The 17,209-nt window shown below is 49.4% G+C and overlaps 4 protein-coding genes across 4 annotated transcripts; 2 read left to right on the plus strand and 2 right to left on the minus strand.

Annotated features, from left to right (window-relative positions):
- Positions 1-3,961: 3,961 nt before the first annotated feature.
- Positions 3,962-6,195, plus strand: BCR38DRAFT_422347 (surfeit locus protein 6-domain-containing protein). The gene is made up of 3 exons (XM_040859512.1): positions 3,962-4,189; positions 4,268-4,351; positions 4,485-6,195. The coding sequence occupies exons 1-3, from the start codon at positions 4,169-4,171 to the stop codon at positions 5,970-5,972; spliced, it is 1,593 nt and encodes a 530-aa protein (XP_040718465.1). The 5' UTR covers positions 3,962-4,168; the 3' UTR covers positions 5,973-6,195.
- A 2,371-nt stretch (positions 6,196-8,566) lies between these two features.
- On the plus strand, positions 8,567-10,667 carry BCR38DRAFT_422350 (uncharacterized protein). Its single transcript, XM_040859513.1, has one exon. It carries the CDS (start codon positions 9,050-9,052, stop codon positions 10,451-10,453), a length of 1,404 nt encoding a protein of 467 aa, XP_040718466.1. The 5' UTR covers positions 8,567-9,049; the 3' UTR covers positions 10,454-10,667.
- A 1,240-nt stretch (positions 10,668-11,907) lies between these two features.
- BCR38DRAFT_422351 (fumarate reductase flavo protein subunit) lies at positions 11,908-13,677 on the minus strand. The gene has a single exon (XM_040859514.1). It carries the CDS (start codon positions 13,577-13,579, stop codon positions 12,020-12,022), a length of 1,560 nt encoding a protein of 519 aa, XP_040718467.1. The 5' UTR covers positions 13,580-13,677; the 3' UTR covers positions 11,908-12,019.
- A 515-nt stretch (positions 13,678-14,192) lies between these two features.
- On the minus strand, positions 14,193-15,038 carry BCR38DRAFT_297349 (uncharacterized protein; the record flags this gene model as incomplete). Its single annotated transcript, XM_040854512.1, has 1 exon — positions 14,193-15,038. A coding segment is annotated over one exon (846 nt), but the record flags the coding sequence as incomplete, so codon positions are not given.
- Positions 15,039-17,209: the final 2,171 nt, after the last annotated feature.

Genomic DNA, 17,209 nt, shown 5'->3' on the forward strand with positions numbered 1-17,209 from the left:
TTTTGTATTTTTCCCTCTCCTGCAAGCCACAGATGACGACTATGAAGCAGCATTTGGTTTTTCTTTAACCCGGGGGTGTCGCCTTCTATGTAGTGTTGTGTGGACTGCGCGACATGACACCAGCGACGATGAGCGAAGAGGTTTCCTCCAAGGACTCAAACTCCTACTTCCCCTTTCGGCATGTTAGAGTACGTCGAGGCCGTTTTGCGGTGCGTAAAAGACTTACGTGCCGTATTCTGGATAACATGACACTATGTAACGTTTGAGAGGGATTGCCTAAAGCGGTAGCTTGAAGCGACAGGATAATCCCGATTAATATTGACACGACGTTATAGGCTACTAATTATGGGTAAGTTGATCGGGTCGGTCGGCCCACTGTGGGGAGACATTATGTTATGCCCACTTGGAACGTAGTGGAGTGGGTGAGACTGGACCGAGAGCCACTAGTATTATCTTTAGAGATGTCTTTCTTCATGCTTATTGGCGGCATTAGATCCACTCAAAATACCGGAGTTAGCGTACTACAGCCTTGCTACAACGACGGAGCCAACAACCTTCCTGCGTGAACACGCTGCGTCACGCGTCACGGAATGAACTAGACGAAAAAGGCTGCACTCACCGGAACTACCCTCCAATATCCCGAAAAGTTTGCCTAGTTAGTTCATTCAGCTATAGGGTTCATACGTACTTCCCTCGAGCTTGATAGAATGCATACTAATTAAACCACGACAATTTCCTTTCCAGCCGCTTAGAAAACTACCGCAGGTGCTAGAATACCCGACACAGTGAACGTATTGTTGGCCGCTGGTGTACTAATAGTCGAGTGTAACTTAGTATATACTGCACGGCTCTTCCGATCATGTCCAACACGCACATGGTCTATTCTTCTCAATTATTAAGCTTTAGATCGATTCCATTTTCTTTACTAGCAAACAAACTCCTTCCCGGGACAGTCAGCATGGTCACTACTCACAGAAGAGGGCACTTGCCCAAATACCAATGATAAACTATGACCACGTTCATACCAGGGATCCTGTGGAAGCTGGGAAACTCTTTGATTCTTGCAAATGTCCTCCAACCGGAAGAGGTATTTTCCTCCTGAATCTGAGTAGCCCCTCTACCCGGCGAATCTTAACGGACTTGGCTGCTGTTAACACATGTATGGTGTCGTGTCTCAAGCAGCAAAAGAAGGTTAAGACAGATTTTCGAGACAGCATTAGAGGGGGATAAGTACGCGCTTGTCGAACAAGACAGGACCTCCTAGATGTGTGGATCCTGATGGTTTTGTTGCCGATTCAAGTTCCTATATGTGTTCGAAGACACGTTCGAGATTTCCCAGGACGAGGAGGAGGCGAAAACCCACAAGCTCCCATAAGCTCCCATGTGCCCTCAACCAGTGCATATCTGAGCTCTCTGAGCTCTCTTCAGGCTCCTTAAAGTGCAGTCCACCACCCGGCGACTGATCGGCCTCAGACAGGCTTTGTGCCACAGACAGGCCGACAACGGGCCAGATAATGTCAGCGCTAAGACATAGGCACATGGCAGGAAAACAGTAGGTCCAATATGTCGTTAAAGCGGGGAAGGGCACCGCAAAGAGGATTGGAGACGTGATTCCGCAAGTAATTCCAAACACGAAAAGACACAAGCTCGGGATGACTGAGGTAGACGGCGCAACGGCAAAGGCGGCAAGTGCTGATCGAATTCACGGACTGGTCAACTTTGAAAAACTTCACTGGACTGGTCGAATGGTCCAGAGAGTATTCAGGGGTGGGCCAACAACTTACCACTAACAACTCGTGCAGGGAGAAACCTAAACGTCGTTTCTAATACACTCAAGCGAAGGGAATCCTGATAAGTGTGATTTTAATGTGTTGGTAAATTATATATCATAGATGGGTGGCTTGGAACATGACTTACAAGAAAGTTGCGAAAATCAGGAAGCTGTTGAAGGATGCGTAAAAGAAGCCAACGGTGATAAAAGCTGCCACGAACCGAAGATTCTTGAACCTAAAGAGACTCCTAGCAGGTACTTGACCTCTTGCAGGAAATAGAGGCAACTACAGCTTGGATTCGAAAAGGAAACAGCGAGACGAGTTTGATTGTTCGCGAGATGTCATGGAAAGACAAGGCGTTTGGTGCCTTCACGCACGCCGATGTCGAGGTCGTCAAAGAATGGATAGACTCATTGAGACACGAGGTTCCAGTGCCATCAGGAGATGACATGGAACACGACATCTGGATGACGGAAAATACCCGCGTCCTTCCCATGAGGGCATGGCCGCCAATCACCCAGTCTTTGTCGCAACTGAAAGGGAAGGCGGGTTATCCTGTACGATACCCACCGCTCCTTCTTCTGAAAGAAAGTTCACCCCATATCCTCCCCTGAAAGCAGCCGACCTGCCTTTAATTGTCTTTCTGCCCCTATGGATCACCCACCTATGTCTCCTCGAAAATATTATTAGCTAACCCTCCAAGGCCGCAAGACCGCTCGCTGCCCACATAGTTCGTCTCCTGCGCGCCGAATACGGGTTTATGCCCGGTACCTCTGGAATAGCAGGGATGGACTCGTTAATCAGCTCCCCTTTATGGTTGTTCTTGGCCTCGAGATGGTGCGGCAACATGACAAAGTGATGCAACTAACATGTCTGAAAGACAGCGTTTTGTGGCCGGATCAAGACACGAAAAGGTTCACCTATTCTATGCTACAACGGGCAATAAAACCGGTCGCAAACATAGGCTTGCTGCTGGGCTTGGCGCATGTGTTTGCGGACCCTGAATTGTGGGTGGCACAGGCAAATGGACTGTTATCTGAAAGGGGGCAAAGTGCCCTGCTGTGCATTGTGGAGAGAAAGCTGGAGGCTTGTCAAGAAGAATTGAAAAAGACTATCTTCAATACGGCAACTGGGCTAAAGCGTACGCCTTGGGCCATGTTGCAATAAAAAAGGGCTCAGAATGTATGCACAAGGTAAAAGTAGTTCCGACATCATGGCAGCCAACAAGGACCTAACTTGTTTTCAGTTGTGAAAGGGTACAGGCCAAGAACTGTTCGCAGTGAACGCTCAAAACTACGTGCTTTCGACTTCTTCCAACGTGTAGAAAGGCCTAGACATCAAGTCATATGCGCACTTCCGGATAGACGGTATCTGTACTTATCTAGTTGAGGACAAGATTGCAGATCCGTACATGTACTTGGCTTGAAGTACTTCATTACTACGAAGGTAGGCTTTAAACGGTTTGGTTAGCTTGTTACCGTTTTATGCTAACTTCACTAAAGACAGCCATGCTGACTGTCTTGCTCTTTGAAAGAAACAGGTAGTTTACTTAGTATCTGCGGCCTCAGGCACGAAGGGTACGAGACAGGCAGTAGTGTTTGTCGTATTGAGAGGCCCCTTGGGTCCAACTTGGGATTGGTCCCCCACGCATCTTCGTAGTAGTACCCGGTGGTTTGAATCCGATAGTATCACCATTATTTGATAATTCGTTCAACAGAACATCAGGTATTTGGAGTGGCTAAAAATATACCTGACTGCACTTACGACTATACTTCTTTTCACACAACTTCTTGCTCCATAATGAAAATAGTCTCGAGATAAGTGGGTTGAAGGGTTTTCTTTTTTTTTTTCCTTTTTTTGGTGTAATAAGTTGATGTAAGTAGCTGCCGTGATATAGATGCCAGAAGGTTGTTGCCAGTGTCTTGAGAGCAAGGCTGGGGCATCAAGCCATTCGTATATACATTCCATCTTTTCAGCGAAATCTCTGATGAGATTAAAGAATGATTAATTTCAACATGTTGGAAAAGCTTACCCAAAGCAGGGGCCATTATCGAGTGTTGTCTCGATGTCCAAGTCAGCTTAAGCCTTCAGATGGTCCCAGTAAAAAGTCTGGACACCGCCTAGAAGCACGAGCCACAATAAGGCAGAAAAACGCCAAGATTTCGCTGATCAGCGGTAAGCGGCTGGATCCCACTCCTAGAAAATTTCAAACCGCCAAAAAAATCCGTCACCAATCATCATTAGGCTGTGTTTGATCGTGTCGGTTTGCCTTCTGTCAGCTCCGATTTCAACATCGATCTCAAGAAGGCCACCTCAAGGAAACCGCCGAAGTCATTGCCAATCATAACTTCCTCCGAGGAACATTTCCTACGCCTAAAGTTACCATTGTAGTCGCTATGGCCGAGTCGTCGTTGCAGGTTAGTTCTGCCCGTTGACCCCGCCACTCGAAAGTTAGCTGCGTTTGAGATGGTGACTGACCGAGGAATACTCAACAGGACCGCCTGCGCGACCATGCTAAGGCATTTGACGGTCTGCTATCGCTTATCCCAGCCAAGATGTACTATGGAGAAGACAGTGGTGTACGTAGTCCTCCGATTGAAGCCCGTAGTAGCCAGTTCGTGGGCCCAATGCACATCGCAGCGATTGCACCCACCTAGATGAAGTCCATCACCACACACAATACGTGACACTTACCAATGTGCCACTCCACAGGATCAATGGCAGAAGAAAAAGCAGTCGAAAGCACAAGCGAAAGAAGCGCGGCGAAACAAGCTCGACCCCGATAGCGAACTCAACCGCAACGTCAAGGAGGTCATGGATGAGCAGGAGGGAAGGAAGCGAAAGCGCGAGCAGCGCATTGAAGATGGCGAGGATGAACCGTGGTCCGACGTCGAAGGCATCGAGGCCGAGAAGCCAGGTCAAGGCCTCAAAAAGAAACAGAAATTGGTCGAGGTGGTGCCAGAGATGACGGAGGAGGAGAAGCGGAAAGAGGAGAAGAAGGCAGCCAGAAAGGAGCGAAAGGCCGAAAGGAAAGAGTTAAGAGAGGAGGAAGCAGCTTACGCGAAACGAAACGTCAAGTCCGGAGTCAACAAGGTCAAGTTGGGTCCCAGAGAAATAAAGCCAGCGACCTCGACCGCGAGCAAACATTCGCAGTCATACGCCACAGATGAGACAAAGGAATCAGTTGAGGATGAGCCTGAGGCTGACGAACCCTCCGATGTCAATGAACTCGATATATCTGGTCTGGCCGCTAACGACGACGGTGATGATGCGCCTGGCTCCGACTCTGAGTCTCCGTCTGAACCCGCCTCTCCCGTATTTGACCCTAATGGTACGCCGGCAGACTCCACAGGTCAGGCCGAGAGCTCGACCACATCTATCTCATCAACGACACCTGCGTCTGACAACGCAAAGCCTGCCAAAAAGTCAGCAGCCGATACCGAAGCTCTACGCGAACGCCTCGCTGCCAAGATCAAAGCGCTCCGCGAGGCTCGCAAGGCCGACGGGCCTGATGGTAAACCCATACGCACACGTCAAGAACTCATTGAGTCGCGCCGACAAAAGCAAGCCGAGCGAAAAGCACACAAAAGGGAGCAGCGTGAAAGAGCCAAGGAAGAGGAGGACCAGAGGCGTGAGGAAGCACTTGCATCAGCCCGAAACTCCCCGCTCAGTATCCTCAGTCCATCCGTCGATTCACCCGACAACAATTTCGCGTTCGGCCGCGTCGCCTTCGGCGATGGTACTCAACTAGCACACGATCTCTCCCACGTCCTGAGCAGCGGGAAGAAGAAGGGCCCCTCAGATCCCAAAACCGCTCTCCAGAAACTGCAGAACGAGAAAAAGCGACTCGAGCAGATGGGCGATGAGAAACGCAAGGACATTGAGGAGAAGGAAACCTGGCTCGTAGCAAGGAAGCGCGCAGAAGGCGAAAAGATCCGAGATGACGAGAAGCTGCTCAAGAAGGCCCTGAAGCGAAAGGAAGGCGCCAAGAAGAAGAGCGAGAAGGCGTGGGCGGAAAGGGCCGAAGGCGTGCAAAAGAGCATACACCAGCGCCAGAAGAAACGCGAGACAAACATCAAGCAGCGAAAGGAGCAGAAGCTGTCGGGCAAGGCTGGCAAGAAGAAGAAGCCAGCCGGCAAGAAGGGAAAAGGCCGCGCTGGATTTGAAGGTTCATTCAGTGTGGGCGGCAAGGGGAAATAAACTCGTGGATGTAATGGCTGTTTGGCATGGGTTCAAGCGCCGGTGGGTGAACAAAAACTTCTGCTATGTAGGCATAACTGTCGACGCTTAGAACCAAGAGTTCTATACTAGCAGATCGTAGAGAATGGAGTCCTGGATTCCCAGGAACCCCCTTGTATGTAGATACTCATCCATGCCTATCCATCATTTTAGCGGGCGTAATATGATTTCTACTTGACAACAAGAGCCTTTGTGATTATTGCGTACAGTGACAGCAATGTCGGATCGAGAACTAAGTTGTCAGTCATTATGTACGCCTGGGACTAATTTGGTCTCATATCTGCTTTGTCCCTTTGTTACTCACCGTTGTGCTTCCCCGGATTCCAGACTCTTTGAAGCATGCAGCTACAACAAAGAGACTCAATATGACGATGTATCTAAATACAATAGATACAACCGCTTTCGTCATGCAGTTGACCCTCTTGACTGCCATACTTCCAAATATTTAGCCCTCAACGCCCCCATCACATCCCCGCGCAGAATTCCATCCATCTTCCCTGCCCCAGTGGAACAGCCCCAGATGTGCACACAAATCTACCTCCTCCAACGCTGCAATGCCTGCGGCCCCACAGATGAGTGGGCTCTCTACACCGAACACAAAGACAAGTGCAGCGTAAAGGAGCCTATCAAGCACTATCGGCAGCCGGATCCGTATATCATGTTTCGGTGCGAGGAGTGTGTGAGGAAGGGGAGGTTCTTTGAGGATACGCCTGAGGGAAGGAAGTGGATAGAGGAGAATGGGGTTAAGCTTGTTGTGGATGAGAAGGGGGATATGAAGAAGCCGAAACCGAAGGAAACGAGGAAGGAGTGGGTTGCGGACTTTTGAGGAGTGATATCGGGGTGAAATGTGAGTGTTGACTCTTCTTTTCTTCTTACATTATGCTGGGGAGTATTTCTGTTACCGAACTGTGAGTATCTTTTACATTGGCTTGAAGGCGAGGTATGTTTGACATGAAATAAGTAACTGAGATGAGGTTTGACTAGCATTAGACGGCATCCCCAATTATGATACTGCAATGGATCAGCTCAACTACTTCAGTCTCCCCAGGGACTTCTGTGTTTTCTCAAGGAGTATGGAGTATGGTAAGTTTCGAGTATGGCAACTGGACCCAAATCGGGAGCCCAACCTACAGTGATACATATTGGCACAGCTGGCCAGTCATATGTTGGAATCCACCCTTTCCCCTTTGGCTACACTCGGCCCAAATCCCGACCCAAGACGAGAGATGTGCAGAACACAAGATATCCGGGCCAGAATGGGCGTTTATTTAGATATCGATGACATCTAGATCTCCTTGGTGGAATCTTCAGTCGGCATTAGGAGTCCCTCGGCATGATTTCGGCTCGGGCGGGTTGAAGCTGGAACCGGTCCGTTCTGTACGGATGATGCGCAAGTATTCTCTGGGGCCAAAATCTTCATGTCGAGGTGACACGGTCGATGATGGGCTTAGGCCCTGGAGACGTCGATGTCTGGCTGGGGTGGCGTCACCGGCGTTGTCACGATTCTGTTCGACAGCGCTAAGGGATTTTAGCTTGGTTGTCTAACATGGTCATTGTTCAGTAAGCATCTTGCGCCTGTTGGAGTTTGAGTGTCAAGTTGAGCCATGGAATTGAAATTGAGGATTTCTCCAGACTTCCTGTTTAGGGATGAAATGACAAAATACTTCCATAGCATCACCTGCAAACCAATTGGACCTCGTTCTTTAATGATGAATCAAGTAAATCTCCAGTCCATTAAGCCTTTTCTATAATCAGTTCAAGTTCAAGTTGCGAGTAAGCATTAGCGGTAAACTCTAAGCCGAAGGCTAGTGTTGGTTCACTGCGTATGGACTTACAGGGACGAAGGCTGGCATGGGCCCTAGAGACTGAGAGTTGGTTACTTACTGCCCAAGCCATCTGGAAGTCAGCATACTATAAGCTTCAAGGGCTCAAATTTGAGCTTCTTCCAGTTGTTCCGCTCCGGACTAGCCATTTAAGATATCTCTCTGGTCTACTTTATTTTTAGCGCTTATGAACAGTATAGTTATGCGTGTGCGGGCGCAGAAGGCTTGGGCCTCTTCATGACGAGGATACTACCAATCTACTCGTGTAAAGAGCCGAAAATGCCGTGCAGAATTGTTCAGGGCCCCTGAACTGTCTAATATTGAGTTTACTATTCCAAGAGTCCATATGTGCCATTCTCTACAATCCGAGGGCGAAATTCTTATCTGACCATGTGAGTCCTTCCATATGTGATTTCTTCAGCCTGCGCTATTGCTTCTAATATGAGCTTGTTTACTTGCGATGGGAAAGTACCAGCTACCATTGAGAAAACTGCGCGTTGATGAATACCAAAGCTCTACCCTGTTGGACTTGCATTTTCGGACAGCGCCACGTTTGTCTTATTTATTGTCCAATAAAGCCACGCGGCGGTTTTATTTGATGTGATCCGATATCCGGATGACTTAAACTAAACCAAACTTAGCCTTAGGAACTCCTATGTATCTGCATCGAAATCGTAAAGTCCGCAGTCGACCCTTGGCGCCATCTGATACCTACATCACTAGTGTTGAATTCAGCTACACCCCACGAGAACAGACGGTCATGATCGGGTTAGCCTACTAAGCAACTTGCAGGTGACTACTAAATCCGGCCACATATGGAAACATAGACAGGTCGTGCCCATACCCACAGTCCCGGAATGACGGCGGCTGGAACGGTGGAAGAATCATACGAGGCCTGCTGGTTTGCTCACACGCCTCCCAATGGGCTTGTTGGCATTGAAATCCGGAGTTCGAGGCCACGCGCTAGGCTATTATGAACAGCGCCTAGCTGGAGAATGCATCGAGATGAATCCCGAATAGCCGGCGTCTGGCAGCCATGATTGACTATATAACCATGGGGATCTCTCACCATGAAAAGAATCCAAAGTCGCCATCAACAGGCTTCGGTTGTCACTCACTCACTTTACTCACTTCACTCACTACCTTCATTCTTTGAAATTTACACACTCTCTTTGATACTCACACTCTTTGTATAGTATCTGTTCTAAGAAAAGAATGCGTTATCACGCATTGCTTGGCGCTGTCGCGCTCGTTCGGGCCGCCCCCAACACTGCCATCTTCGATGCTGAAGCCTTCAAGGCCGTCCCGGGACCAACCCTGACTGGCCCTCCCCCTGGTGTAGCCACTCAAGAGGGCGTGTACGACGACGACGCACTTCTTTCCAAGGCTACCGCGGTGGTATCGACGATTGCCACTGCGCAGGCCACGGTATCGCAGGTTGCTCGCCGGAGCGATCTCGAGGCCCAGAGAGTCTGCATCTTCGGCTACTGCTTCGGCAGTTCCAAGAGTACTAAGAACTCTGGGGGTTATGGCAACAATGACAACGATGATGATGACGACAACGACGGGGGAGGTTATGGCTCGGGCAGCATCACTAGGCCACCCGTTTCCGTCACGACTCCCCCGGTCACTATCACCTCAGCTCCCTCCATCAGCTACGGTTCCGTCCCATCGTCCTGCACGCCAGTGAGCTGGACCAACACATTCGCATTCACCAGCGACCCGACATGCACCAAGGGCCCCTTCGAAGTCGGCACTTACTGCGGCTTCATCAATCCCGAGGACCCCTGCGCCCCGCAACCTCTGGGTGCTGGTCCCGTCCCTACCCCAGACACCGTCCCGGGCTTCTACAAGTCCGAGGCGCTTAGTAAGCTTGCTAAGAACGCCATCACACCCAAAAACTACACCAATACCTTCCGCAACCTCAACGCCTCAGTCAATGCTATTTCCTATATGGGTCTGCACACGCTCAACAGCTACGATCCGCAAGCATGCGCCGAGTTCTGCAACACAGAGAAGCTCTGCACGGGGTTCAACATCTTTGCTGAGCGCAATCCCCTCTGGAACCCTGACCAGTGCTCCTGCACCGCCCCTCCCTCCATGACCAACTTCAAGTGCACTATCTGGGGCTCTGGTGTCCTCGCGGGCGCTGCCAACAACTTCGGCCAGAAGCGTGGCGAGGACTTCAACGTCGTCATTGCTGCATCCAATGGCTACGAGAAGATCAACACGACGACGCCGCCCACTCCCGATGGCTGGGGCAAGCCCCAAAGGTGCGGTGGTATGTTCGACAAGCCGCGCACTTGCATTGGGAAGCAGATCTTCAAGGGTCCTTTCGATCCCTCGGTTTGCGCGGCTTATGCCTCGGCACAGAATGCGCTCAATCAAAAGAAGGGTCTATGGAATCTTATCAAGTCCCTGTTGGGGTACAACAACTCCAAATGTAATTTCTTCAATGCGGCTATGTTAGACATGAACGACGTCGCCCAGGGATATCAGTGCTCGCTTTATGCGCAACAATATCAGTCTGAACAGGCTACGTTCCAGCCGCCTAAGTACGGGGCTGATGTCTGGAAGGTTGAGAATAGTTGGAGTTATTGTCTGAAGGGAACTTATTAGATCGTAGGGCACGGGCTTGGTATGGAAAGGGTAATGATGGTGTTTGGTTTGTCTTTGGGGTATGACTGAGAATGGGGTTTGCTTTTGTAAACGGTTGGGTTCGGAGTTATGATTTGGTAATTCGGGGAGGGATGGAAAAATAGGGGTATGATTTACATGGGACTATTTGTACATACAAATAATCTGAAACCTGAATACGAATCGTTCTCAAGACACAATTTGTAATTTTTATTGACACAAACGTTTTCTTTGTACGTTTTCTTGAAGGATATAGAGTAATCTATTTGATCGCATCTAAGGTTCGAGTCTTGGGGGGGCACAATACCCAGCAGCAAATGCGACCACCGCAGCCGAGCATCCAACAAAATAAAGTAACGAAGAGTAACAACATAGTAACAGGAGCTATAGTCCGACCAGACACGCCAATATTCGTATCATCAGGCAATCTGTGTTATAGTTGCAATCGCTCAGATCCTCATCGCTTCCTTTACCGATTCCAATTACCATTCAGCGGCTATCAAATTCACAGATTAATTCAAGCCCACTCTAACTTCTTCGCATAGATTCAGTATTATATGCCTTTGTAGTCTGCTTGCGCAAGAGCCTCGGAGGCCTCGGGTTCTCCAATGCCAAAAGACATCTTTGATCCTCTGGCTCATGGTGATTTGTGAAACGACCCGGAATGATGCGCTTGACGGCTGGTTAGGTTTGTTGTCACCGTAAAACTTCTTTATGTAGGTTCTATTCAGGATACTATTGAATTTTGGTGGGCATTTTCACCAGAGTACATCGAATCGAGATCGTGGATTGACGCTTTTGTGACATTTCGGTCGTGTAGGCGTAAAGTGTCTTAAACGCTGTGCTGCCATGATGCTAGGCGCGCCATGGCCTGATCGCGATGTTGTAGTAGACGGAGATGACACTCGGTATCTTCCCGATAATTTGTAGTCTATGTTGTAATTTCGGTCGTGTTTTTTCTTGCGTCCAGCCCTTTGACTGTCACCTCTTTGGTTTTCAATGGTAGGCGAAATACGATGACTTTGGAAGGCTAGCAAACTAGGGCGAAGCCACGCGACTCTTGATTGATGGAAAGTAGAGGTGTCTTAATCCATCCGGGATGACGAGACAGGTGGGAATTCTATGCTTGAGCGTGAGTCGCCAGATAATGTGGCGCAGCTCCGGTGCGGTGAAACCATATCATTTGATTGGAGGCTATCAGAATACGAGAGTTTCTCGGATGGAGCATCCAAGCAGTTCGACCTATGATATATCCTTAAATAAATATTTCCGCGGTTTTCTGCTCCTGAGTTCACCATACTTCATGAGACAGCTCAAGTATCATACAAAGCTAAAGAAACAGCTCCAGCCTAATGTATAACCTTGAGTTTCATAATACAACAATGGAAGCGAAAAAAAGTCAAGAAATACCTGTTAGACCTAGATGATATCACGATCTTCGCATACAGAAGAACCAAAGTGCAAGAACGTTGAAGTTCAGGTAATTGGCCTTCTTCTCTTAATTCTAGTGTAGCTTTCTAATCCCGAGACCGAGCTTCATTCTTTTGTTCAAGCGTCCCAACAACAAGCCGCAGCAGCACGTCCTGCCCTCCGTCCAAACACTGAGCCTGAAGTCAATCCAGAACCTCCCGGATAATTGCCATAGAACAGTCCTCCAAGCATCTCACCAACGCAGAAAAGCCCTGGAACCTCTCGGTTGCTAGCTGAAATAACAGCAGTAGTCTCTGGGTTGACTGACAAACCCCCAAAGGTGAAGGTGATACCACACGCCACTTTGACCGCCAGGAAAGGCGCCTCATCAATAGGAAGCGCCCAATTCGACTTCGGCAGTGCCAAACTCTTTGTCTTTGACTGCGTTGACACTCCATCTTTGACCGCCGGATCCCATTTCAAATGGGGATTTTCCTCTTTGTGTGCATGAGCCGCCTCATTGAAGGCCGTCAATGTGTCTAAAAACCTCTGGCGGGACTGTAGTCCCGCCTTGACACACTTATCAGCCAACTCTTCAATGCTGCCCGCTGTAATCTTCGGTACGATCTCATCTCGATATTCCTCCTCCCTCAGCCACGGTATCCCCTTCGCGTCCCAAACCTGGAACGCCACCCCGTCCGGCTGCGCCAGAATAGCTTTGCCAAACTTCGCATAAGTGTAATTCCTCAGATCAATCCCTTCGTCCACAAACCGCTCTCCCTGGTTATTTATCATAACACCAAGCGGATACCCCGACTTGGTAAACTCATTCGAAACCAGCCGATCACCTGTGTTCGGTGGAGCATTCGCATCCCATGCCGTAGCATGGCATCCTGACCAATTCCCCGCTTGCTTGGCCAGAACATCTCTTATCGCCATCTCCAGACATTCCCCCGTATTTAAAGGGGTTCCTCGCACATAGGCCAGGTCCCAGTTGGAACCGAGGTACTGGCTCCTCATCCGTGGGTTCGCCTCGAATCCGCCTGCGGCGAGGATGGTCGCTTTCGCTTTGATGGTCTGCGTCTTCCCGTGCCGCTCGATCAGAACCCCTCTCACAGCCGCCGTATCTGGGTCCGAGATGAGCTGTTTCGCCATGGTAGAGTAGAAAACTTTGATCCCGTGCCTGCGCGCAGCATTTTTATGGTCTTCAATCAGCCCCTTTCCGCCGCCTTCAGTCTTCAGCGCCAGGCCGCCCCAGAACTTGTACCGGCCGTCGACCTTGTAGGCTTGCCGGTTGAAGGACAGTTGGAAGTTCACCCCAAGACTGGCGAGCCATTTAACGGTATCGTTGGAATCCTCTATGAGAACCCGACCGAGCTGCTCATCCGAGCGCCCATTGCTGACGCGTGAGAGATCGTTTTGGAAGTCGTCGCTGGTGTAGGGGTCCAAGTCGATGATCTTGACTGTTTCCGCATCGACGTTTTTGACGATGGGTAAGAGGTCCTTCAGTCCCTCATGTGTAGTGCGAAATGCTCCGGCTGTGAAGAAGCTGTTGCCGCCGGCCCAGTCTTCATGGCACTTGTCGATGAGGACTACGTTCTTGGCGCCACTCTGTGAGGCTGATATGGCCGCTGAGAAGCCGGCGTTTCCACTACCGACTACCAGGACGTCGCATTCTTGTGGTAGCGCTTCTGACATTATGCTTATTCGGTTTGGTCTTTAGGTTTTGATTATTGTTCAGGGGCTTTCCATCGAAGCGTTTACATGCACTTATGGATGTATTGTCAGTATTTGTTGATCGCGGCGATGAAGATGTCCAATGCGGAGTTTGATACTCCGCATGTTAGTGGAAGAGGGTTGCCGCTCGGCCCCGCGTGGCGCGCTCTATAGCCGGCTTATATCCATCACGATCTCAAATGCGCAATGGCTTACGAGTTGATAGTGGTCACCTTGGGGAGTTTGATACGCATATATAAGATGTGTCCACATTATTTCATAGTTCACTCTACCAGGTTATAGCTTCCGGTGGTGAAATATGGATTATAAAGTGTACGATATATACAAGACAAGGGGGCAAGTATTGAATAAATAACGGTCAGCGTTATCACCTTTAACTTGCAATCCGAACTTTATTGTTCAGAGATACTTGATAACTGGTAGTGGTGAAATTCCTCAGATTAATCGAGTTGGTATGGGATTATCCGGGACTTTTCCTCACGCGCTACTTCTTGCAGCGTCTCTTCGGCGTCGGCCAGAGCTGCCGCAACAACCCAAAATCAACTCACAGTCCAAGACTGCCCCTCCTGAGACTCCGTCGAACTCGTCTCCTACCGAACGTTGTCCCATTCAACCCGCACCCCGGATTGACGCAAGACGAAACAGTATGAATATACCGAATCTTGCCCGACTCAACCCTGAAAAAATGACTATCCGGCATATTCTGCGACTCAACCGAGCGGTCCAACCCCGGAAACCCGAGGAAAATGTCCACCGTGCCCATCGTCTCATCAACCACATATCGACGATCCGTCACAACCAGCGTTGAAGGCAAGCCCGCAAGGGTGCACGAATCACCCGTCAGATTCAGCGTCCCCGTGTAAGCCCCTCCCTCTAACCGGGCGCAGGGGACATCGAAGGGCACAACGACGCTGGTGTTGTCGAAACGATTGAAGTAGGCATCGCCAGCCGCTTTGATGACCTCGCGCGTATCCCGCTTCTCAGGCGGGATGGGATCCCACTTCTCATGCGAGTTCCAGTAGAGGTACCCCGTAGCGTTGAACAGCCAATCACCCTGGTCCGTAACGATGCTCTCCATAAGTGTGATCTTATGCGAAGTCTCACTGAAGATGATGCGAGTGCCAATAACATATGGGTGGGGGTTGCTGGCTGCAATGATCTCGGAAAAGGTGGCGCAGTTGACGGTATCGTGGGTGCTGCGGTTGTGGTCGATTTTGATAGCCTCGGTTAGGACACCCTCGGAGATGGATAAGGGTGCGCCGTTCTCGGTGTATGTCACGTTGCTGGCGGCGAGGGAGGCGATGCTTGTGGGGTCGCCGGCGGCCTGGGCGTTGATGTACTTGGTCGTTGCGTCGGTAAGGAAGGCAAAGTCGCAGTCGGCCGAGCAGGTCAAGGCGAGTGACAAGCACGCGAGGATGATAGACTGACGCATGTTGAGTTTGGCCAACTGGTGGCGTCAACTATGAAACAATTCTCGATCGTATGTGCGATCCAACAATATGTCTCTTGCGAAGATGATAGGCATCCTGCGTTGATATATACGCGTCGCAAATCGATAGATGAAGTGCCGTGGCATCAAGGAGAACACTACGTGGCAATGAACATTCATCCGTGTGTCGATATGCCATGATGCAGACAAGACGTCACATCTAACAGCTTGGTTGGGCAATCTGTAAATCGAGGGTCCATCAGACCGGAGTCGTGGTTTTAGCACTCGCGGCAAATGTACCTACATATTTAAATTACGCGGGGCATGCCGGTACTGCTCGAGAGTGCCAGTGTCGAGATCACGGTGACTTTATACTGCCTTTAGCCGAGCGTGACCGGGTGAAAATCTATGACCGCTGAAACTGAAGCGTAGCAGGGAGTGCGATTTCACATGGCCTTATGGGAATGTTGGCATTGGCTGACACATTGAAGGAGTTCGGTATGGTATAGAATAAGGAAGTGGTAAGGTTATTGCGTGTAAACGACCAAGTTGGTGACACTTTAAAGCAATTGGCAGCCCTGCTGGCTAGAAAATAGATGCATATATTTACCAATCTTGCGCATCTCAGTCTTCTTCCATGGTACCATTATTGCCTCAACCCAAAATTCCTCCTATCCAATGAAAACACTGTCGCTTCAGCCAACCACTCTAAACCAATTCAGGTTGTGCATTCTCAAACGCCGAGTTTTCCTTCTTGGTCGGTTCTCACTTCGTGAATCTCTCTTATTACTCCCGCTTAACCAAACTGCCGTCTGGTTTGTCGGCTTGATACAGGAATGTCTGGTTGCTTTAAAGGCCCCTGATACGGCGCTTCAAGCGCTCCTAAACCCCGATAAACATTTTTTGGACTCAATACAATTCTCCCAAGAATGTTCTGACCAGTGCACCCACTCAATTTTACTATCAGTTAAATCCTTCCTCTCGCACCAAAAATCATAGATCTGGTTGAAGTACTTAACATACAGTAGCTGGCGAGCCTGCTACGGCAGACGCTTGCAGATTTAGGTCTCCTCAAAGTTGAGGGGGATGGTCAAGGGACCAGTGTTGGAACACAGAAAGGCAGGAATTGCACCGTGCTGTAGTGGGTCGTGTTCGAGATTGAGATATGCGGCCCAAGTCAGCGCTAGGGCAGTCTCTGGTGGTGGTCACGTCTTCGGATCCGCCGAAGTGATAGAGGCTCGAATAAAAAGGTGATGGTCTGACTTGACGAACTGTCCTGTAGGAGGCAAGAGCACACTCGCGGCTTTCCTTGTTGACGGCGAAAAATGGGCCCTCGAGGTTCTTTCCAGGGAAAATGGAGCCAGACCGCCTTTACTTTAGTAGATAATCCAAGTATTAAGCTAACCTATTAGCAAGTTACAATACCCTAGTAAATCTCTTCCTAATGAGCTATTATCTATTTATTCATTCGATACGTACCTTTAATATTTATTAAGACCCCGATAATAGGACTTCCGAATACTATTTCTTTAGTAGTCCGGTACCTAGACTATGGAGGTTTCATTATATCTTAGTTTCTTAGTTAATCTTGAAGACGTTATCGTACATAAGTCAACCTACGGGCCCTCAGTCAATATCCTCTTAATAATATAGTACATTAGACCTAACTAGAAGTACTGTAGATAATTGATGCGTGACCCCATGGGGGGTTACCCTACAGCGATAGATGAAATAGATAAGATAAGATAAGAGCTATAAAAGAGCTCTGCCAGGCCAGAATAGCTGACCTGGCCATCCTTTCCCAATACAACAATTCACACCCCATATGCACTCGCATCAGAGATAGTCCTTATATAGATAGCTAGTACCTCGTCAAACCGGCGTAGGTGCTAGTCCGGTACTGCCGAACCTTCAATATATTGGAATCCTGACTCGCGAACCCCTTCGCCGGCGCCCCACCGGTGACCTGCAATCAGTTCTCTGACAAGTAGAGACTCCGATGTTAACACTAATAGTTTAATATTTTCATATATCGTGAAGTGTCTCAATCTGGCGATCCAGCTGGACACAACAGCTGGACACAATGTCCGGTGGTGACTGGGTACAACAACTCGCCGGCGGCGTACATCTGCTGTGCTCTACGATTTCAAGGGCTGGCAAAT

This window comes from Pseudomassariella vexata (genome assembly GCF_002105095.1).
Source record: "Pseudomassariella vexata strain CBS 129021 chromosome Unknown BCR38scaffold_3, whole genome shotgun sequence".
Taxonomy (NCBI): Eukaryota; Fungi; Ascomycota; class Sordariomycetes; order Amphisphaeriales; family Pseudomassariaceae; genus Pseudomassariella; species Pseudomassariella vexata.

Bases quoted from the DNA above. Each gene is read 5' to 3' on its own strand.
- BCR38DRAFT_422347 (XM_040859512.1), top strand. From the start codon at position 4,169: ATGGCCGAGTCGTCGTTGCAG. The intron at 4,190-4,267 runs GTTAGTTCTGCC...AATACTCAACAG, and splicing joins TGGCCGAGTCGTCGTTGCAG to GACCGCCTGCGCGACCATGC. The intron at 4,352-4,484 runs GTACGTAGTCCT...GCCACTCCACAG, and splicing joins ACTATGGAGAAGACAGTGGT to GATCAATGGCAGAAGAAAAA.
- BCR38DRAFT_422350 (XM_040859513.1), top strand. From the start codon at position 9,050: ATGCGTTATCACGCATTGCTTGGCGCTGTCGCGCTCGTTCGGGCCGCC.
- BCR38DRAFT_422351 (XM_040859514.1), bottom strand. From the start codon at position 13,579: ATGTCAGAAGCGCTACCACAAGAATGCGACGTCCTGGTAGTCGGTAGT.